At 35.7% G+C, this 23,943-nt stretch overlaps 1 protein-coding gene across 3 annotated transcripts in view; it reads right to left on the reverse strand.

The window, feature by feature from the left end:
• The window catches only part of arhgef1b (Rho guanine nucleotide exchange factor (GEF) 1b), a 50,844-nt gene that overhangs the window by 25,382 nt on the left and 1,519 nt on the right, over positions 1-23,943 (reverse strand). For all 3 annotated transcript variants that reach the window (XM_053487594.1, XM_053487595.1, XM_053487593.1), the window contains exons 2-9: positions 13,469-13,533; positions 10,046-10,123; positions 9,781-9,894; positions 6,300-6,398; positions 5,605-5,647; positions 5,145-5,250; positions 4,111-4,251; positions 122-151 (exon numbers count right to left, since the gene is read on the reverse strand). In XM_053487594.1, the coding sequence (XP_053343569.1) occupies positions 122-151; positions 4,111-4,251; positions 5,145-5,250; positions 5,605-5,647; positions 6,300-6,398; positions 9,781-9,894; positions 10,046-10,123; positions 13,469-13,495 (638 nt within the window). In that variant the 5' untranslated portion in view covers positions 13,496-13,533. The remainder of the gene's footprint in view (positions 1-121; positions 152-4,110; positions 4,252-5,144; positions 5,251-5,604; positions 5,648-6,299; positions 6,399-9,780; positions 9,895-10,045; positions 10,124-13,468; positions 13,534-23,943) is intronic.

The following is a 23,943-nucleotide window of genomic DNA, read 5'->3' on the forward strand; positions in this document are numbered from 1 at the left end:
TCGCTCTGGATAAAAGCGTCTGCAAAATGCCTAAATGTAAATGTGAATGTGAATGTAATTTAAATATGACTGTGACTTTAAAATAACAGCATCATCATAATATGAAAGCAAGGCAACTTACCATTTATCTTCATCTGGAACAATCGCAGGGCTGCAATTAAAACAAGTGAAATTTTTAATACAGCTGGAACACAACTTTTTTTTTCATCACCAGTTAAAACTGTTGTGTAAAGAAACTGTTGTATGAAGAAAACATGAAACCCTGAAAAAGTAGCAGGTCAGAATAGAAGTATAATTTAAATATGATGTTCCTAAGGCGCTAAAGTTCACTAGGAAACCTATAATTATTTCTGGTAACATGATGCTGAATACTGAGAAAGCTTTCACACTCACGTCACTTTCACACTTTCATCATTCACAGAGATCAAAGCAGTAAAAAAAAAATTAAATAAGAATGAATTATAGAAACTTGTTATAGAAAAGATTATGTCTACAATTAAAATGTGTTTAATCTAATAAAATAGTTATGTTTTACTAGGGCATTTGATTTATATCAAAATAAAAAGAAATTATAATTATACTGAGAAAATAATAATTGCTGTCCTTATTATGAAATTTGTGGCTACTGTTGTCTAGTTTCAAAATTGTACTTTGTTTGTTTAGTTGATCTTTTCTTTTTAAACACCAGATTGCATGATTCCTGAGTCTAGACCCGACCAACTGAAGCAAGCCCAGAACATAACACTGCCTCCAGAGGCTTGTACAGTGGGCACTACGTATGATGGGTACATCACTTCATGCGCTTCCATCGCTCTGGAATATGGTCAATCTGAGCTCATCAGATCACATGGTCTTTTTTTTTCATTACTCCAAAGTCCAATCTTTTTGCTTCCTAGCAAATTGAAGCCTTCTTTGCTGCTTAGTTTCACAAAAACCTGGTTTTCCTCTGACCACACAGCTGTTTAGTCCCAACTAACAGCTAGCTGTTTAGTTTAAGTTCTTAAACCAGTTCTAGTAACCTAAAATTGTTTTCTGTGCTTGATGCAGCCCAATAATCTGGGCCTTCTAAAATGGTGACTTAGATAGTAAATTTCCTGTTCTACATTCAGCATTTACATAGACTTCTCCTAGCTACATGCTTAATCATATCTGTCTCTCTGTTGAATGATATAAGCATAGATCTTTCACTTATTGACAATCATGCTGATATTGACTTGATATTCTCATTTTATTACTGTTATACTGAGAAGGGAATGGAAAGCACCAGTGCATAATTATATTTCTTAAGTTTTGAACAACAGGGCTTCATCCCAAACTGCGTTCTTCACAGTAAAACCCACATTTTTCAATTAAAATCTTTTTGGTAGGGTTGGATTTGCATATCATGGCAGTTCACATTCAAATTTACAACTGACTTTTATCTGACTCTAATGTGGATTTATGTCCTCTCTGAAACTGCACCCATGTTCACATTAATACGTTTTTACTGGTGCCATTTGGGTTAAAACACATGAGCTTTTGCGACCACTCATTTATTTTAAACAATGGATGTGATTTTAGAAAAAAAATATGCTTGAGATTTTGCTCCGGAGGTTGGCAAACACTTAGTCAGCTGTATTTGTTGAAGTCCAGAAAAAGGAAGAAAGTCAGACAGCTGTTTTAACAGCTACTGCTGCTATGAAATCCCCATGATGCCGGTGCTGAAGGACATCCACGAGTGACATGAATTCAGATCTGACAGTTCTCATTTAAATGGCATTACCACATATCAGATATGTATCTAGGACCACATACAAAAGTAACTAAGATATGCTCTGAAAAACTTCAGATTTGTGCGTTCAGTCAGTCATAGAAGAAATGATCAGACCTGAATAATCTCACATTAGGGTAAAAAATATACAAAAGTGATTGAAGCATTGCAGGCTGGTAATGTGAATGTAGCCTACTATACCAAATTATTTGTTAGTGCCGCAATAGTTTTGTTTAATTTCACTATACTGTTTCGTTGTCAGCAGGCTGTTTCACTATCCTGACTCATACTGTCAAACAACTGCATTCGCCTTTAGATAAAGCTGTTTATTGTGAGGTGTTTTGGGATGCTGTTCCTCAGTAAACCACTCCAGGCTGTTTTAACAGCCTTGTCTTGCAGTCTGGATACCCTTAGCTTACCCTTTCCATCACTCTGGCAGACAGCCAGGAACAAATAACTTCCTGCCAACGTGTCACTGCTGACTTCATCAGCTCCCTACCTCTTCCTCTTCCATTTATTTCCAATGCTTCCCTGTCAGTCTTTCTCCATTAGCAAAACATTTTTCAGTATTTCTCTCCCAGATAAAATGGATGATAAGACAACTGACCTGTTAATCTGGAATAATTTGCACAGTTGTTTTGGCTCATTTGCAATTAAGTGATATTGCCCTGAAGCCCCGCCCCTGGTGTAGTGGTGGCTCAGATGGTTAAGGCTATAGGTTACTGATAGGAAGGTCAGGGGTTCAAGCCCCAGCACCACCAAGCTGTCCATTGTCTGAACCTTGAGCAAGGCAATAAACCTTATCTGCTACAGGGGGGGAAAAGTATTTCACCGTGCTGTAAGATACATGTGACACATAGGAGCATCTTCTCATTATCATTGTAATTATTTCCACAATGGCAAATGCTGTCAGCTGAACATGTGTAGATTTTTTAAGTTCATTGGAATGAAGCGAAATCCACCACTGTATGCTTGACTTAACTACCATTTGGCAAGCACATATTAAATCCTTCAAAGATACTTCAGCCAAAAATGGTTAAAATTAAACTTTTTAACTTTTGTCTAGAAGACAAAATAAGGACAAAATTTTGAACTAAGAAAATTAAACACACATACAAATACAAAACGTCAAACTAAATGTTTTTTTAAATAACGTAACAATAATTAGAAGATTGATAAAAAATAGGATGTTGTTTATCTTCCAGTTCTTCCAATTCCTGTCACAGCAGCTACATTCCAAGACCCCAAGACTTTGAGTATAAGGAGAATAACAGGGAAAATATTGTAATATTGTAAATAGTGTAATATTACACAACTACCTTGAAAACAGGACAATGGTAGCGCAACGATTAAGACACTGATTAGGGTTACTGATTAGAAGGTTGGCTTAAGCAAGGCCCTTAAACCTCTCTAAATTAGGAGCTGAGCTTGGACTTTGACCCCACTTCTCTAACAAGTTTGGATATGTATACACTGTTGAGTATGCATTACTATAGAATAACCTTAGTGTTTGCAATTAGCAATACATGCAGAAACTGACACTTTCTCATACTCTTTTCAATCCTAAAATATTAGCAATGATTTTAGTTTACTTTTATAGGCATAGCTCTGGCAAACTAAACTTTGAAGTGTCACAATTATGGCTCTGCACTATGGTGGCCCATAAATCTTTTACAACCTTGCTGAAAGAGATGAGCTGTCTACTTCTACAACAACGCTTTTTACAGCCAAGTACCTGGCTGTATCTGGCAGCGGGGGATGCTGAAGTCCCTTTACACCAATTTTTCCTAGCTTATAGAAGATGACAAATGAAAATAGATGTCTGATGAAAAGTGCTTTCTGCCTAACAATCGTATTATACGGTCCACACCATAGAAAAAATAAAATAAAATCAGCACATCTTATGTGATCTTCTAGAAGGGTGTTATATTGTAGTGGGTTTATAAGATGTGGTGGTTGTTCCTGTGTCAAGTAAAGGTCAAACACTATTGCATATGATAGAATTTGTATTATATGCATTGTTATGCTCTGATTTAGCAAAACTCTATGTATTACTCAAATATCTTAGTGAAAACTTAAGACTCAATTTTTTATGTGCACTCTCTACATAAGGTTGTTAAAGTTGGATTTTGGCTGTCTCTCTCTGCTCTGGAGTGCTTCACTTGTCTATGAGATGGCAGACCAGTGTCCTCCTAAATAGCTACAATCCTTTCAGTAGATCCTAATCCATAAAATTAGTCATGGCCATTAATGGCCTAAATGCATTATTCTTAAGCAACATTAAAAACTCAATGTATGTAATGTGTACATTTTAATGCCATTAACTATCATTTCAAACAGTTTAAATTGTACAAACTTACTTGGTTTCAGTCAACTTCTCTAGAAGTCTCTCAGCCACTGCTTTCTCCTTCATTTCTCTGGGAACACGGTCTGTTGGATAGTGACTCTCCACCTCAATTAGCTCCTGTTCGTTGGGGGTCATTCCCATCATCCTCTTCTGCCTAACAGGTTATATGGTTGGATACAGAAGAAAGTCGAGTTAAACAATATAGTAAGCCAGAATCAACCCTGAGCATTAGAAGTACATGACAAAACCTGTTGTTACAATTAATTAAATTATCGGTTCAATTAAAAACTCTAATTCGAAATATATATATATTGTATATAGTTTATCATAAATCTGTACTCGCATACAGTAAATAACTGAAGTATTCACACACACTTGATCTGAAATCAAATAACCTTTATATTCAAGTTAAAGCAAATTGAAACAAATTGTGGTTTATGGGTATGAATACTTTAGTTCTAACCGGAGTCTTAGTAATATGTGGGGATTAAATCAACAAATTATTAAATTAAATTCCTAAACTATCATTAAAAAAACAGCCTGGAGATAGATGGTCCTTGACTTGTGACGATCTGACATACAATTCTGATCTTATTCTGGGTATCGATATGCGATGTGATACTGGACAAAGCTAATGTTTAGCTATTGAGCTGGAGCTCACACAGTCAGCCACGCGGTCATGATGGTAAACAACCTCTCCTCTGCACTGTACACTGTGCATTTTGGATATTTTGTCAAACATTCCATTGACTTGCCAATGCCATCATCTAGCATTTAATCTTGGGCTAATGTGCTATGAATGTTAATGCTGAGTACTGTACCTATACATAAAGCTATAACGTTAGAAATGTTAGGTGTTTAACATTAAATGCATTTTAAACTTATAATATTTTCAGTATATGATTGTTTACCTAATCATGATGGTAGTTAAAACATGGAGGTAATAATTGAGCAGACGAGGTAAATTCGGCAGATAGTAACATGAGAAGTCATGTATCTTAACATGATTATATCAAAGAACACACTAGTGTGCAATCCTTCTCTTACCTGAAATCCTCAAGCTGCCTCAGGACCTCCAAGGTCTGCATGTTCTGTATTTCCTGAGCAAATCGCTTCTGCAGTTCCTCACTGATGAGGTCTGGACGAGTGCGGTCTGCATTATACAAAAATAATGCTTTAAACACGATAAATAAATAGTTTTCTACACTACATTCAAAATATTAAACACAATCCCAAAAAGGTAATCATAATAATGTGTTAAAGTGTTTCGCTTTAATAAAGATTTAATAAAAACACTGTTACAAATCATTTGAAGGATAAATACTTAAAAAAATGTAACTTAAAAAACACCTTTAAACAACATTATTATTTAGTAATGTTTTGTGTTATGATTAATTTCTAAATACATGCATAACAACTGCATCTTAAAAGGTCTTCTTCAGAGACATAAAGTTAAAACTATGAATAAACAAGATGCAATGGCATAATTTCGTGATAGTCAGCTTACCTAACTCATTTGCTATATTAGATGGGACTGCTACTCTCAGAATCTGAAAAACATTATTAATACACAAATAAACATACTTATGTTGAAAGTAGCATTATTATGGTACCACTGGAATGCAGTGCACCACCAGATGCCCCTACAGCCCAAAAACATTCCAGCCAAAGTTTTTCAAATTTCTAGCATTCCAGAGTTACATTTCCTGACAAAACACACTTGTACCTGCACAGAACCAGGCTCTTACAGGTAATGAAAAAATAATGACATATAAAAAAAAATCCTAACTTCTGGGCTTCCTTTACACTTCATCCAACTGTTCCAACTAGTTAATAATTCAGCTCAGGTCTTGGCAAGACCAGATATATTTGATGGAAGGATATTTTCCAATTGTGCGAGGGAAACCAAAAGTTTCCAACCCACATGCTAAGAAAATGTTTAAAAAATGTTCAAAAGACAAAGTAAGGAAGTCATTCCCTCATTGAGATGTTATCCATTAGAGAAAAGAAGAAAATACTGTTAGCTCAAAAGACCAAATAAAAAACATGGATCACAAAGGATTTAAAACTTAGAACACAAGATAAGGTTTAAAAAAAAAATAAAAATAAATAAATAATAGACAAAACACAATACATGACAGAAGAGAATAAATTTCTACTATTGTCCACTGAGATTTCAGCATGCATTTTTATTTTACTCACGGCTCCTTTGTCCAAGAAATTGTTATAAAAGTCCACAAAGTGTTTCTTGGTCTCTTTGGCACTTAGGTTCCTGAAGAGGTCAGCATGCAGATAGCACAACTGTGGATGGGTGAAGAGACAAATGGTACATATAACAAACGTGTGACACTTATTTAAAAGAAATTATAATAATAAAAAAATCGTTTATCATAATCAAAGTGCTATTTCAACAATTAACAATTTACTATACAGCCGTAGACAAATATTTGGGGGATGGTACAAATATTACTTATCAAAGTCTGCTGCTTCAGTGTTTTTAGATTTATTTTTTTTGGTCAGATGTTACTATGGTATTAAGTATAATTACAAATATTTTATAAGTGTCGAAGTTTTTTTTTGACAGTTACTTTGAGTTTATGCAAGGAGTCAATATTTGTATGTTCACAAATATTGCTATGCTATGCCACAGTCCATTCTTGCATAATCAATGCTTGGAGTTTGTCAGAATTTGTAAGTAAGACATTGTTTGTCACCAAATTGTTCTTGAATGGTATCGAGATGTTCTCAGAGGATGTTTTTATCCCATTCTTTATTAATGGCTGGGATTTTAGGAAAAATTTTGAGTGAGCCTACTCCCTTGGTCTTAAGATGTTTTACTGTTGGCATGACACAGAACTAATGCCCAGCCAGATCAAACAGATTTTTAAAGAATAAAGGTCTTCATACTAAATATTGATTGTTGCATAGTAAATTAATTTCATAAAAGAATAAATTACAGTTAAACCTTGGATTGCCAGCATAATTAATTCTGGAAGAGAGCTTGTATATCAAAGCACCCGTATATCAAAGGAAATTTTCCCATAAGAAATAAAAACTCAGATGATTTGTTCCACAACCTAAAAAATATTCATATAAAAATAATTGATACAAAATGTAAAGTAAAAATTAAACAAATTAACCCGCACTTTACCTTTGAAAAGAATCAGAGCAGTATTTCCGTTAAAGTAAATGAGTGAGTGTGTGTATATGCATGAAGCTGGAGTTTGACGAGAGAAGAGGAAATAGAGGGGGGCTACTGTGTAGGATTACTCTCACACAATAACGGAAACACTGCTCTGTCGGGTAAGTTCTTTACAAGGAATCTCTCTAATGACACTCGCGTGTGCGCGCACATACACTAAAGGAATCACTGTTATCTGACAGAGAGAGACTCTTGGATCTTTAACAAGGAATCTTTCTAATGACGCTTGCTTTTGCTTTACTAAAAGACTAAAAGAGTGATGCACGCGCACTGAGACGATTACCCACAATGCTGCAGTGCAAAAGAGAGAACCATCATTGGCTCAGTCGTGATCACGTGACGCTCGGCAGACGAAGTGCATACGTACTACTTGTATGTCAGGACCTCGCTCATTTAACAAGTTAAAATTTATTCAAAGATTTTGGTTGTCTTTCAAAACGCTCGTAGACCAAGTTACTAACAATCCAAGGCTCTACTGCATTCTTATTATCTTGATAATCATTATCTAAAATAATTGAGTCATTAAAATCTTAAATTTCACTTCTGTCTCAATACATTTGGTCCCCACTACAATATTCAAGTAGTTTGAAAATTAAACCAAGTTTCAGCATTCCATATTCCTTTAAGACAGTACATTTACTACCAGAGGTAAAATTCTTTTATGAACGTCATGTTTAAATAAGTTTGTTAATTCACTATTACGAGCCTCATTTATCAATCTCTAAGTAAAGTGTGTTTAAATTTTTTTTGCATCATGCAACCAAAGAAAATTTCCAACAGATCATAATTGGTGTCACTAACACTTTTCTGGCTTTCTTTTAAAGTCATTATTATGAAACCACAGTCACAAACGTGTGTGTGCGTGCTGAAATAAACATGTTTACTAAAGTTGTCAACATAATCTGCACATGAATTTCCAGTAACTTTTTTTTAATCTATCAGCTGAGGTTTACATTAATTATTTTCATTAGCACCATATTATGAATTTCCTTCTAAATAAACTGACACAAAGTTAGAAGCTTTCAAAGGAGACAAACCTTTTTTTTAAATAAATGAATACGCTGGATTTTAGTGAATTTCTTGTGCAAATACTGAATAAAATATTACATAGCTGCTTTGATAAATGGTTCAAATCTCCTGCAAATTAATTTTGCTTTGGAACAAATTTAGTACAGCAACCTGAGAATATTTAGTATTATCCAAAACCTTTCTCATTTTTACGCTATGAAGTAAAGTCCTCGAATCTAGCCCTGTGAAAAATAAGAGGGATGGAGGGGGTAAAATGGAAAATATTGACCTGTTGAGTTCAACCAGAAAAGCAGATGTTCCCTGAGTGTGCTTTACACATCATAAAATCAGACTTTCAAAGAGAATAATAATCAACTGGCATGCCATGTCTTAAATTTCTAATTATAACCATATAAAATATATATAAAATATTGCAGAAATGTCTAACTAGAACCAGGTTTAGTACTGGCAGAATAAAGTATCTGATATGTGCATGCTTTAAGTGAAGAATAAAACAAATATTATACAAGAGACATTCGTTCTTGTAGTAGATACAGCACCAAAAAAAGTAGAATTGAGTGAAAGGTGTTTTAAGTGATTTACATAAATGTGCCCTACTGGGAAGACTAGGGTGTGCTGTGTTAAGGAACAGTACCTCAGTAGGGTCACTTGGCAGCATGCAAAAAGGGAGAGATGCTCATGCTTCACAATGTGACTCAAGAATTAAAATTCTTAAAAAACTGAAAATTACTAATAACTAGTAATAACTCTCACGCATCCCCACATTATAGGCAACATAGTGACATAATGCAGCCTGTTTGAGGTATCACACTCTGTCTAAGGCCATACTTATAGTATGATGCTACTTTGGGCAGCTTTTAGGGTTTGCAGTGATGCACAATACTGCGATTATAACATTATCTCGATTTTGAAATATCTTCTCAATCATTCAGCCAATTTGAAAACAAGATCCACTTTCAATAAAACACAAAATATACAATATTTCCGCACACACTGTACAAATTGACGAATTAACACAAACATAGCAAATTTAAACCACATTTATGTAAAAAGAAATATACACTGTAAATATTACCAAACACGCAGTTACGACACAGGAAACTGGAACTTATGTGGTGACAATAGAAACTCTTATAGCTGTAGCCTAATGCTATTTTAAACTCCAACAGAAAGCAAAATTAACTTCCTTGTTCAATTGCTGCTACTAGAAGTTTGCGTAATTAACATAAACATTGAACAAATTATATGAACAAATGCCAATAATATATAAGTAAGGTACTTCGTGCATTCATGCATCATTCTAATAAAAATACATACACACAGTATATACACAAACACATGCCAGCTGAGAGAGACCAAAAAACTGCGGTTTGTTGTTAGTGTTTAATAATAACAACACATGGTGGTACGACGCATCACATCAGGCACATCATGCGCTTCTCATTTTCTCACCAGAGGAGCACAGTCAAACTGGAGGATGACGTGATGGAGGAAGACCGCCAGATGGGTGGGTTTGCTTTTCAGCAGTTCGATACTGTTAAAATGACTGCATTGATCATCCACTGTCTGAAAAATTCCAGGAGAACAGAAGATTAAAATGAATCAACAAGTTTAACAGGTCCATTTGCAACAATGCATTTGCTTATTAATGAAATTAAAATACCCCCCCAAATCAATTGATAAATGTCAGTATACTAAGAAGAAATAAGGGGCCCACCTGGTCCAAATCATTCTCAAATTCCTCATCCTCCGCTCCTATTATACTTCTGGCTCCATGAGCTCCTGACAAGCCCCGCTTAAACAGAGAAAGAAACTTACATTTAACTAGTTTATTTATAACACACTTGTTTAATGTAGTTCGTGCAATCTGATTGTCAGTTTAGCCAGTTGATTGATTGCTTTCCAACAAACAAATTAAATCTAATCACTATTATTTTGATTAGCTGTCAGTCAAGCAGGAAACACTGGCAAACTTTATAATCTGTATTTGTAAAACTGTTTTTAACTCTGTATGTTATTGTGTAACACTCAGTGGTTTTTATAACCCAGAGATGTGACACAAGCTGCTGTGCATTTCTCATTTAATGTATGAAATGCAATTAAAAAGAAGAGATATGGTTTTTGCATCTTCAAGCAAGAACCAGAAAAATATGTTGTGCATTCAGTCAAACCTTTCTGTAATTTCATTATTACCAGATTTGCATTTTCAGACAACTAGCCAACAAAAATTCCTTAAAATTTAATTATAATCGAGATTTTAAAGCATTGAAGACTTGAAGATGACTATAATTAATTATTTATAGCAAGTTGTTACTGTACAAAAAAAGTATGTCACTGCAGTTTAACTTAATTTGACTGCACATCAATGTGCATATGCTATCAAAGTAGCCAACACAAGTTTAAGTTTAATTAACAACAGTAATTTTATGTGTTTAATAATGATGTAACAACACACAAAATTCAAATGCAATACAGTGCTATGTTACTCCTGTACATAAGTATAAAATAAGGACTGCTTAAATGTGCGTCAAGTTTCAGTTTTCAAACGATTCAAAATATTGAACATTATAAAAGCACAATGTGCTTTTAATAATTTGAGAATAGTGGCACGAGTGATCCATTTGCACTCTTAGTAGATGCATTAAATTTTACAATCCGATATGCACCATAATCCAATTTTATAATCTAGTTGTTACACCTCTAATATTATAACTGTGATTGTTAACACAAAGGCATTTTCAGAAAGACCATATCATGTTAGAATCTCACACAAGCATGTAAAGAGGGGCCAGAGACAACTTCAGCGATGAGGGAGGTAGGGTGCCTCGTTCCTTTTAAAAAAATCATCATAAGTTTATGAGCCTTCAGAGAAATGACATTCACAGTGATGGGACATGCTGCAATGCCTGTCCTGGGCCTTATATTACGTATAGATAGGGACACGATGCTGGCTAACAATCCCCCTTGTCCAGGTCCCAGATAACCTGGCTGGGAACACTGTTAAATTGTAGGGGTGTAATAATATGGCTAATTAAGAGTTTTAACAACAAGTAAAACTGAAGCAACACTTCAGATTGCCCAACAATTGCCCAAGATGGAGTGAGCTTTAATAAAAAGCAAGATTATTATTATGGTATTTTTATTTTTACTAATTAGATTAAAAATCATCTGGAGATATTAAATTCAACAGTTTTTTTATTTTATTTGCAAGCGACCATATGCAATTTGTTGCCATTTGATGTACTGTGCCAGAATTCGCTTAATTTTCGATTGCAGTTCCTGGGCAGGTTACACATAAGAACAGAACTCACATAATACATAAACATGACAAACAGTTCAAGTAAAACAAGCACAAAAAAAAAAATGCACACACGACATTAAAGGAAAAGTATAATAATGCCTGCAGAGTTGAGCATTCATTAAGAAGTGCTTCAGTTTAGTTTTGAAACCACCATGAAAACTGCAACCCTTTAGGCGGTTCTGGTAGGGCATTACATTGAGTTGTAGCTTTCACAGGAAATGATGACCGCCCAAATGCGGAACGATGAAAATGTACAATACAATGTCTATAAAAAGATATCCTTGATGATGTTTTTAGAATGCTCTGAGTGAAAGCTAATGTCACTCAAAGGAGCTAGAACCAAACCATTAATAATTTTATAAACAAGGCACAAATTGAAAGAAATAAAATTCTCAAAATTAAGAAATAAATATTTCTCTAAAATCCTTCATTGCATAAGATGCTAATATAATGTTATTTTATTAACATCTTATGCAATGTTTTTTTTTAGGTTTGTTTATAAAGACATTTAATTACTGTATCAAAATCCTGTCTCCTGAAGTGATGCAACAAAGACAGGATTGTTGTATGCAGAAATGCCATAGCTCCATCCAAGGACCGACAATTTCTTATCTGTCCAAAATTAACCAAGTTGTATTAAAGGGACATTTGTTTAACATTTCTAAAAATTAAGGTTTGAATCCATAGTAATCCTGAAATATATTAAGTATCTCTTTCAACTTTAACCATGAAGTATATCTGCATCAACAAGCTGAAAAATATAAATTTTGTCTTGCCAATATTCAGAGTAAGGCATGATTGAACAAGTCACTGTGTCATCCTTTCTATAGCAGCTGTTTAATTTGTTGCTGCTAGCCCAGGTGTTTTGCATTTGCGTTTACAACAATACTGTTACCTAAAAAAAAAAGGGGGGCCTAACATGGATTCTTGAAAAAGACCAATTATATATGCCTGGCTTCTAGACAGTGCCTCGTTAACATGCTGCTCCCTAAACCTAAATATAAAATAAATATAGTGGCATACACAGCAAGTAAAAAATATAATTTAGAGTGTTTTTGAGAGAAGAACATTATAATTGTCAAATGCTTTATGTAAACCTAAGAAAACAGCACCCACAACTCCACCTTTATCAAGCTTAGACTGTATTTGTACAATTAGGTTTAAGGTTGTGGTTTCAGGTGGGTCACTTGCTCAAAGCCAAGGTGTAAATTATGCAATAGGCTTAGGACTGGTAGTATATGTATGGGTCTAATTATTTAATGTCTCCATATTTATAAATAGGGATTACAATGGATTGTTTACTAATACTTTAATATTAGGTAATACTGTAATTTAAATCCTAAATTGATAAAGAGTAATGAAAGGAATGAATAGAGAAATAGATAGCAGTTAAAAAATATTTTTCCTTGTGCTCTGTTTTGCTCTGTTTGTGTGCTCTAGAAGATAAACTTGATGAAAGCAATATAATAATCTTGGTTATTTTTTACAAAGGTTTACCTTAGATAAAACAAGATTATAGGCAATCAAATTTCTGACATTTTACATATCTTATACAACACATCAAACATGAAACTGCTTGAGTTAGCAGTAAGATTACAAATCAGTGAGGAACCAACATAACTTCTGATACTTCTTACACGTAAGGACAGGTACAGGTGTCTAATTATTGTATCGAGAAACAGGAAATGCTAACAAAAACCTTTGGTGGTAGTGTTTTAATTTCAGCGAAAAAAAAATTTTTTGGTACAATGAAAAAAACCTGGACCAGAGAACATAATTAACTGCTAGAGGTTAATTATGGATTTTACAAGTTTTAACCATTTGATCTCAACTTCTTACCCCATTGTGGGCGTCTTCACAATCCATTCTAAAGCAGGTGGGGCCGACGTCCGTCAATCAAGGTCCTGCAAAACATGAAAGCGCCATCAGGATGATTTAAGCAGTCTCAGATTAACAAATATGGAAGAAAGCAATCAAGAGTTTACATTGAGGTTCCAGTAGGCCAAAGCAATACAATGCATGGACAGGGTTAACACTTAAGTTACTTTGCCAGACAATTATTTAAACCACGATCAGTCATAACCTTAAAACCACCTGCCTAATATTGTGTAGATGCCCTTTGTGTCACTATAACAACTCTGAGCCGTTGAGGCATGGAATCCACAAGTCCACTAAAGATGTGCGGTGGTATCTGGTATTCAGACGTTTGCTACAGATCCTTTAAATTTGGTAATTTGGAAGGTGGGGCCTTCTTGAATCAGATTTGTTTGTCCAGCACATCCTAGATATGCTAGATCGGATTAAGATCTAGGGAATTTGGAGAGGAACTCTGTTGTGCTGCTTAAACCATTCCCGAGAATTTGATTGCACTGTTGCAGGTTGCGTTATCCTGCTGAAAGAGGCCATTAGGGAATACGACTAAGTGATGTACAAACGTTTAAGTAATAAGTAAATGTAAAATCTACACGCATTGAAAATTACATTATCTCTGCTAGCTCCCCTTCTCACAGGACATATTGGTATCACCTCTTCCCCAGGTAAGCAAGGTGTAGTACATTCACCTGGCCATCCGCATAATGTACCACTTGTGACAGGTACTGATCACTACAGGTTATACCAGGAACACTCCACAGACCTGCTGTTTTGCAAATGCTCTGACCTATTCGTCTAGCCATCACAATTTAAGTCCTGCCAAATTTATTTAGAATCTCACACACTGTCTTTTCTTCCTGCTTCCAACACATTAACTGATTAAATGATTTTTCACATGTTTCCTAATGTGTCCCAACCCTTGGCAGGCGCCATTGTAATGAGATAAACAAGTTTATCCACATCATGCGCTGTTATATATGAGATGTACAAAAGGTTAACGGATAAATCAATTTCTAGTTATTAAAAGTATAAAGGCATCTTATAGCATCATGTAAACGCCTGTGCACATGAAACGTGCAGTCGTCTTTTTAGCTGTCTGACACGGTTGCTCGGTTCTTTGAACTGAAATTAATCTGTACAGGACTGGAGCCAGTAATGGCAGAGTGTTTATCGCTCACTTTAATCAGTCTCATAGGCCTATCTTCAGTCGCCTGTGTTACGAGAGGGAGCAAGAGAGAGCGAGAGAGAAAGTGTGAGAAAGCGTGAGCGAGAGAGAGAGAGAAAGAGAGAGAGAGAGAGAGAGAGAGAGAGAGAGGGAGGGACGGAGGAAGGAAGTGGGTGTAATTTCCGATCGGAGTCATTTCCTGTCAATCTGTCTGCAAAAACTGAGTGCAAAATGGTAGCAACAGGCGAAGACGACAAAAGATATGACGAACACAAAGAAAATTCTAATCTTAATGGCCAAAAGTGCAGTTTCTGAACTCTTTATTAAGACAAATGGGCATTTCAAGAAAGGTCTTTGATATCACTTAAGGCTCGAGTGCTAGTCGCTTCCTCGACTTCCAGTTACAATGACCTTTGTTAGCACGGTTATGTAACCACAGACCAGGGAGGACAAAAAAGGAGCAAAGTTAAAGGAACCCATGAGACCTTTCAGTGTAAAACAAAGCACGGACATCAACAACAACTGCCACAAACAGTCAAGCCCCGGCAGAAGATATAAACACTAAAACAGACCTGAGTCACATAAGCCAATAAACTGAATTATTAAAAAAAAGTAAGAGTTTCAGAACTTCTGTATCATAATCTTTCCACCTGATAATGCTGGTGGAAACCATCACTTTAAAGATAATGTTACAAGCCAGACAATGACAAGAATAAAAACAATACCATCTGTTGAATTCCGCCCTACATTTCTTAATGAAAAATGGAACCATTACAAGATGATGAACATTGAGACTATTTGCTTACACACTGATGCTACTTCCCCTCCAAAATTAGAATCACTTTTCTGGTCAGGTATGTTACTAGTAATTTGTCCTGGAAGAGCTCAGGTAACATTCACTGCCTGGCCGAAAAAGTCACCATTTCAAAACGGTCAAATAACTGGCCTGCATCAGGCAAATAATACGACGGTCACTGGGTTAAGAAATATACCCTTCCGGGTTTCAATAATGCATTGGATATTTCTTAACCCAGTGACCGTCGTATTATTTGCCTGATGCAGCAATAGAATTATAACTTGGAAATACTGAAGACCAGTTTATACAATCTATGCACAAATTATTAGAGATTAATGTTTATAGGTTTGTTGGCTGCTTTCTTGAACCTCGTTCCCTTGTTAGTTTGCTATCCTAGTCAACATTTCAGTTTGTTGACAGGTAAGGTTTCTCTGAGGACCCAGCATTTCTTAAAGGCTGATCACAGTTTGGTGACCTGCAGGTGTTCTACTGCAAAACTGTGCCACTAAGGAAAGCTATTAAATATGCAAATGTGGCTCTCGTTAGGTCTTCCTGTCTACTCCTGACCAAATTTGCTATGAAGCCTTCTATGTTTGCAGGAATGCTTTTATTTTTTTAAACACATACAAAGTATTGTTATGTGTCTGCACCCTTGCATACTTTCTAATGGATCCCATGTAGCTTCCAATTTGATAGCCTTTTAGTTACTTTGTGTTGCACAGAGATATTTAGATCTGTTAGATGTTAACTCAAGTTCTGTTTTGCTGTTCATGTGGATATTGCTAACAAGCATTGCTATGATCATAATTATTATGTAATTATAAAGTACAGGTCAAAAAAAATAGTTTATGTTTTTAGCCCATTACTGTTACAGTAAATTAATTAATAATTATCAGTTTATTCAGAATAATTCACAGTTAATTATAATTCTCAATATTGTTAAGTGGGTCCGTAAAAATCCTAGTATGAGAAAACAAAGTAGAACCTCAAAGTTGTTTTACTTTATAGTACTGTATTGCAAAGAGTGAATATCGTCCAAAATGATATCCATTACAGACGAATTTCTTTAAAAGTCACTTTTTTCTGATTAATTAATGAGGATAATAGTCTCTAATCAAATGGTAAAGCCTCTCTCTCAGCACCTGAAATGAAAACTACAGCAGGGTGCAGATCTTTTTCCAACCATGCCTAAAGGTTAATCATCGCCCCTTCCAGTAAGTGTGAGTGCAACTGCAATTTTCACCTTTCCAAACAGCCCTAAGATATGTCAGTTCCTCATCACATCACAACAAGCGATCCAAGCATTATTATTATATAATAGCATGGATGGTGCACCTGGAAATGAAAGCTAGAACTACAGATGTATCCATGATAATTTAATCACTGTCATCTGTTTGGTCACCCGGTCACATTTAAACATGGCTATGCACAACACACACAAAAAAAACTCAGAGTAGACATCAGAGTGCTTGATGCTACTACCAACTATATAAAGAACATCGGGTTTGAACAAACTAGGATGCTGTGTTTTATGAATGAAATTGCTCACTATACAAACGAAAAAATAGAGAAGTAACTATAGACTGTATAATAGTTCCCTTTTATTCAACATCACTAAAATTCCCTCACATCAAAGGAAGACTCAAAGAAGTGATGGATGTGGTCCTAAAAGTTGCTTAGTCTATATTTCTTTAAGATTAAGGTGCGTTTGGAGCAGTTCTTAGTGAAATGCAAGCTTAATCGGCTAAAGAATTTGGACAGTCTAAAACCTTTCACTTTTCGCCTTAATGAAGTTGTTTACTGTGTTTTGGGCCGTTGTCTTGCTGCATAACGAAATTCCGCCCATTTCCCATTCGGATACATTGCTCAGTTAAATGGCAGAAAGAATGTTTTAAGTAGAAACCTGATTTTTTTTCTGCTGCTACTGTTATAAATTAAATCACCAATAAAGATTAGTGAATTCATTATTAAAGCAGCCATACAAGCCGAAGCTACTACACTATCTCCACTGTGATGGACAGATGAGCTCTGTGGGTTTTGGACGATGAGCAGATCCCTCCTCTTCAACACTACCCTTCCATCACCTCTCAATTCTGCTGCTGATCAGTGAATTACATATAATGGTACGGACTCTATATTTCTGCTCTTAAAGTTTTCTTTGAAAGATTGATTGCCATACCTTCCCCCCTGACCTGTTGAGGTTGCAGACGATGTTACCAAATGCTATTTTAAGGTTTTTCTTGCAAAGTTCCTGTCAACAACTGCTGTCATCTTAAAGATGAGTACCATGAGTGTATAGCAAAACACTATAGTAACAGAGGTGCAACACTTACACCCACACTCTCACTCTCTCTTATACTGCTTATCCTTTACAGGATCACAGGAAGCCTGAGCCAATCCCAAGGGAATATGGGCATTGGGCAGGGTACAACCTGGACAGGACGCCAGTGCACAGCAAAGCAGACAAGCACACACAAACTCATACACTACAGGGAATTTGGAAATGCCAATGTTACCAAAGTATGTTTGGTACATATAGGAATCAACAGCTTTGACCATGTGATATTTAACTGCAATCTGAAAAAATATTTGGAGTTAGAAGCATGAGCTTAGTGTATACAAGGTCATGTCAGATGAATCACATAATAAACAGTTTATAATTGTAATGAAAGATATGCATCAATCATTGTCTGACTTATGTGGAGACCTAAGTATCTACGTACATACTCACACATGTTCAATTACTGCTTATTTACAACTGCTGTAGACCTGGAGCATATCCTAGGAACAATAAGTATCAGACGGCAATACACCCTTGTTGGGATGCCAGTGGTCTGATGAACACAGTCACTCACACCTGGTGAAAGTTAGCATAGCCAACTCATCCACCAATGTGTTTCTGAAAGAAAACTGAAGAGACACATGCAGGCACAAGGAGAACACGCATAGAAACTCTTCATAGACAGTAATCCAAACTCAGGCTTGAGGCAGCAACACTACGCCACCATGCCAAATTTTACCACACTATGCTCCTCTGGGCCAATTCAATATCAAGTGATTACAGACAGGCTTGATGGCATGTGTTTTTGGAATGCACGAGTAACCTAGCTCGTTCGTGTGTACTTTTCCCAGATGTGCAACAAGCAACGAAATATCCAGGTAAAAATCTTATAACTAGCAGCTCCTTGATTTTTTTCCTCAGCAAATAAACAACACTCTCAACCTTTTGTTTCCCACAAGGCCAAAGTGAGAAACTAGTGCAAATTTTTCTCTTGATTCATGCCCTTTTGCCTTTTATTAAATTGTGTTTTTGCTAGGACAATTTCAACTGCAAATTTGAGATAAACTTGGCTTCATGAAATAAAAGTTAAAGGTCATTAGGAATTAAATGCCTCAATAAATAAAAATGGGCATTAAGAAAAATCCATATTTAAATAAACCTGCTATCAAAAAAAATTATGACAATGACAATGTTTCATAATAATGAGTAAAGCTGTGTGACATGGCGATACATATGACAGAAGTATAGAATAAGGTCTACTGATCGACATTTTCCAATATCGCTCATGCCAACCTTGTCACAAAAGCCATTTCTTGGCAGCCAATTTGCATCACTAAAGTCAAAGCTAGAAGTTTCCAGTGGTGTGCTATAACAAAAACAACAAGAATGAAAGTGCATGACAGAGAGGAACAGGCATCAGTCCAACTAAAGGACCTTTCGCACTCTGGGCCCAAGCACTGATTCCGGCACACTTGACCCCAAAGCTCAGCACGTCAGGATCAGTGTACCAGTGTGACAGCCAACAGAACCTAAACACAGAGGTGGATCGCTGTTTAGTACACGACGTCATCAGCGCCATCTGTCTTCCCCAAAATCTCTGTGTGCACTCGCCAATCTCATCCTCTGACCTACATAGCAAAAGCTGATAAAATAGAGAGGCATGCGAGAGCAATGCTCTTGACATTTTTTTTTTCAACATAAATAATATGAGGCATAGCAAAAAGTTGACATCCTTGTTCTTTACTTCTCTTTAGGTTTATAGTTGGCTTGCAATACAACTCGGGGGGTATACTGCCATCTCAGTGCAAGTACGCAAGTGGTACCAGAGTTTGCACAATAATAAAAACGTGAATGCTGGTCGTTGGGGGAGTGGGAAGGGGGGGAAGTTTTCGTTCCCGTGCATGGTACAAATCAATCATGCTTAGTGTGAAAGCAGCTTAAAAGATAAGAAACTTGTGCCTAAAAAGGGAGACATATTTCTGCTGTTTGGATGTGGTCTGAGTATAACAAATCAGACACAGACCACAAAATAACAAGGTACATGTAAGGAATGCCACAAACCAGTCATGAAGGCATGCAACTATTTTGACTAGATATTCTTTTAATCAGTTTTAGGGAAAAAAACTAAAACATAATATACAGTGATATATGTGATTTAATTAGTACTGTCATATAAGATTTTGTCCAAATCATTTTGTCCAAGAACACAATTATGAGTTCTTGTATTCATTATTTATTGACTTAAACATTAATTGACGCATTTGCTCATTTTATTATTTATATCATACTCTAATGTACTTATTTAATTGTGACTACAATGGCATTCCATATGAACATGACATCTGTACCTTTAAACCACAAACATTTACATGAACCCACTCGTCACTGTAACTCAGGTAGCTCATTAACTATTGCTTTCTTATAAATCATTTAAAAAATGTATAATCTAGATATTTTATGCAAGATGAGATTAAATTATAAGCAACAAATAAAAATCAAAATTTATATGGCTAGCCGGCTAAATGAGAACGGTATAAAAACATTAAGTTTATCTCTGCTTCTTGGAAGATCAGTATGTTTAAATTCAAATTCAAATTTTATTTGTCACAGTCATACAAAGTACGATATGCAGTGAAATGCTTGTACGACTGCCGGTGACCTTAAAAAGAAAATAAAAACTATACATAAGGAATAAATATTAATAAAAAGAAATGAAATACAAAAGAAAATAAATGTAACTAGTAAAATAAACAAACTGTACAAATAAGGGCATAATAAAAAATATTGCAAAATATAGAAATATAGGAATATGGGGGGAGATATATATATATAAAATTTTTTAAATGTTTTAGTGGCATTAAAATGTTTTATGTACTAGTACCATTGTTGGTGGTGGGAGTGGTGGGAGTGGTAGTAGTGGTGGCGGTGATGGTGGTGGTGACAGCAGTCATGTTGTTATTACTATTACGACATAAACTCATGTTTTGTGGCCGCATCAAAATCCTGAGCAGATCTAACAGTTTACAACAGTGTTATAACCACACTTGCCTTTTTAACACTACAGATAGTAGTGAACGGAAAGGCCTTTGGGGTGTGTCTATAACTGTTAATTACATAATCCTAGAGTCACCTTTTTCCTCAGGCATGACACACTTGCTTTAACCACATTTCTTTATTTCATGTCACATTACCAGTATTATTACATTTCTTTTAATCTTTAACAGGTGATTAAAAACTAGAATATATCACTTTTCTCACGCCGGTTTAAGGGACCAAAAAAAAAAAAAAACAGACCAAAGAAAACAAAAAAGGAAACACTTAAAAAGGACATTGAATAAAGGCCAAGAAATATAACAGACCAACACTCCCAGTGCAATTACTTCTCATTCAATTCCTCAGCTTCACTAATTTCATTCACTATCATTACTGTCTATGCTAAACCTAATAGGCCTTTCAATTTGTTTTTAACAGACTACACGATGCAGTTACAGAAACAAAGCATTACAACACTTATGAGAAAATCCTCTGTTAAAGTTTGTCCAACTTTCCTCAACATTAAGAAAATTAACACTATATTGGTGGTGGTGTTTCTAAGTGTCTGCTTTCGCTTACTGACTTATTCAGCCTACTTTTTATTTACCTCGTCCTTCTGGTGCACAGAAACAGAGGTAATTACTACAAAACCCCTAAATATTTCCAAACAACTCACTGAGGATTTCTCAGGGTGATTACAAACAGTTGTTTGGGGGGGGGGGGGACACTCCACACCACTTATGTACAGAAAAGGCAATCCTTAAAAGTCCATGAATGCCCAATGCTTTTCATTCTCTGTCTACGTAGAGGGCCAAATGAGTCACGGAGATACGAAGCAACCGAGAGCCTTTCAGAGTCAAATGCACATATTAAGTCTGACTGCAGCTCCCTCTTCACTCTCTGAAACAGGAGTAATTTCCTTGCCTTCAAACACAGGGCCCTTTTACAGAGCACATACCTGCTTTCTGCCACGCAGACCTGCACCTCCACCCAGTTCACATGGTATGTGTTTTGTTGCAGTGTTTTTCCAGTGAATATGCCCAAAGGCTTGTGTGTGTAGCTCTGCACAATGCTTCCATCTGGTTTACACTGATCCCTTTCCTACTGTTCTCTGTACTTACCGAGTTCTACGCAGTTACCTACAATATACTTTTGAATATTTATTGTATATAGGCATACATTATTTGCTTTTTCACACTACTCTGATATCTGTAATCCCATGTACAGCGCCCCTGCACTGTCTGCTCTCCTGCACGATGATGCGGGACCAATGATATTTGGTTATACATGGATATGTGGATCACATGGCAAGAAAGATTGTGAGACGTTCACTCAAGAGCTGGCTCGCGACACACCTTCCAGCCAGATAGTGGAAAGCAGGGTGTTTTAAAAGCATTACATCATGTCCCATTTGAGTACAGTGGAAGTACTCTGAAGCTGCTTAGCCACTTTAATTCTTAATAAGCATGAATCATTCTGCTTGCTTTAAAATAGCAACAATACAGTAGTCTAACGGAAAACATTCAATGGACTCTTTGTGCGATTTATTTGAAACGTTTCTACCTCAAATCCAGATATGCAAGTTCCCTTGACCTATTTTCTCCCTAATCATTTGCAGAAAAAAAGGAATGTGTCATGCCCCAAGCATTAAAACAACCATTAAGGCTTAAATTATTCATGTGTTATGAAATATTGTGCATTGTCGTACAAAGTCTCGGCAGAATTCCCAAATTTATACTGCTTTTTAATCATTGTTCTTAAGACTGATGTGACATACCATTCCTAGCTAGGTTTCTAGCAAAAATTAAAATTTATAGCTAACACCTAGCTCATTAAATACATCAATTATGTTGAAAGATGCTTCATAAAGCGAAGTGCAGCATTAAATAGACAAAGAAGATCATGAGATGGGAATCACCAAGAATCCGATATTATCATGATCAAAGGTGTCGATTCGATTTGTATTGAGATTCTGTTAGTATCATAATTTTATAAATATAGTGATGCAATATAATTATTACTATTATGAACAAACTTAGCAAATAAGTTGTTCCTACCACAGGGGATGATTTACACCCTACCAATGTGTGAATATTTATAGTGCCACCTATAGGATTATAGAGGAACAGCAACATTTTATCACCTCAAATGCAAACGTATATTAATAAAAAAAAAACTATTAACAAAAATCTATTTTGGAGTCAGTGTGACAATATGTTAAAGATCACTCACACAAAAAAGCACTACATAACTGAATCGATTTTCTCCCAGTCTAATAATGAGCCTTTTTACTCCAGAACCGCAATTACAAGTGTGTATCTAGTAATACAACCCACTAATGATTCTACAGAAATGGCAATGAAAACCAAATACCACTGATGTGTAGCTGTTTGTATGGTTTGTATCCTGCTTTTTTTTTTCTTTTTTCTTTTGCATTCCTGTGTCATTATTTGGCTCAGATTACTTGGGGAAGACCGTTTTAGTATGTACAGCTAGTCCTCTAATGATTTATTGTTTGTCTCGGGCATGATTTGAGCTCTTCCTCGTCTTCCCTGGCTCGAACATGAACAGCTGGATATCGCTATGCAGCAGTGATTAAAACAGACTCTCTTGAGCTTGAGGAATTCACGGTCTCCCCTTGTACTGATAATCAACACAATGCATTTTAAAGAACTGGTGAAGAAACATTCCGGAAAAGCAAACTCGAAACAAAACTAGTTTGGCCTAAACAAAAAATAAAATAACTTATGCAACTTTAAGTCTTACTTTCACTTCAAAGTACTTTAAAATTAAACATCTGACAAATTTGAATAATTTAAAAGTTTTGATTATGGTGCAAATCGTTTCAGAAAACAACAGAGAGAGCATTAATTTATTAAACAGAACCTCTAAACCAGATCAACCTGTTTAAAATATAATGAAAAAACTACACATTCCTACTGACACCAGGACTAGTTAGTTTTAGGGACAGCAAGCCTATGCTTGCCCCTGAGCATGCATGTGTGTATATATGTGTGTCTGAGGCACAGACAGAAGATGGGGGAAGGGAGAAAGAAAAAGAAAAAAAAAGTGTTGGTACAGGAAAAGGAAGTGACAGCATCTTCTGTTCTCATGCTTCAGCTCCAATCCACCCAATTAATGTTTAAGGAGCACCTCCTCTAATATCT

This window comes from Clarias gariepinus, chromosome 26, assembly GCF_024256425.1.
Source record: "Clarias gariepinus isolate MV-2021 ecotype Netherlands chromosome 26, CGAR_prim_01v2, whole genome shotgun sequence".
In the NCBI taxonomy this organism is placed as follows: Eukaryota; Metazoa; Chordata; class Actinopteri; order Siluriformes; family Clariidae; genus Clarias; species Clarias gariepinus.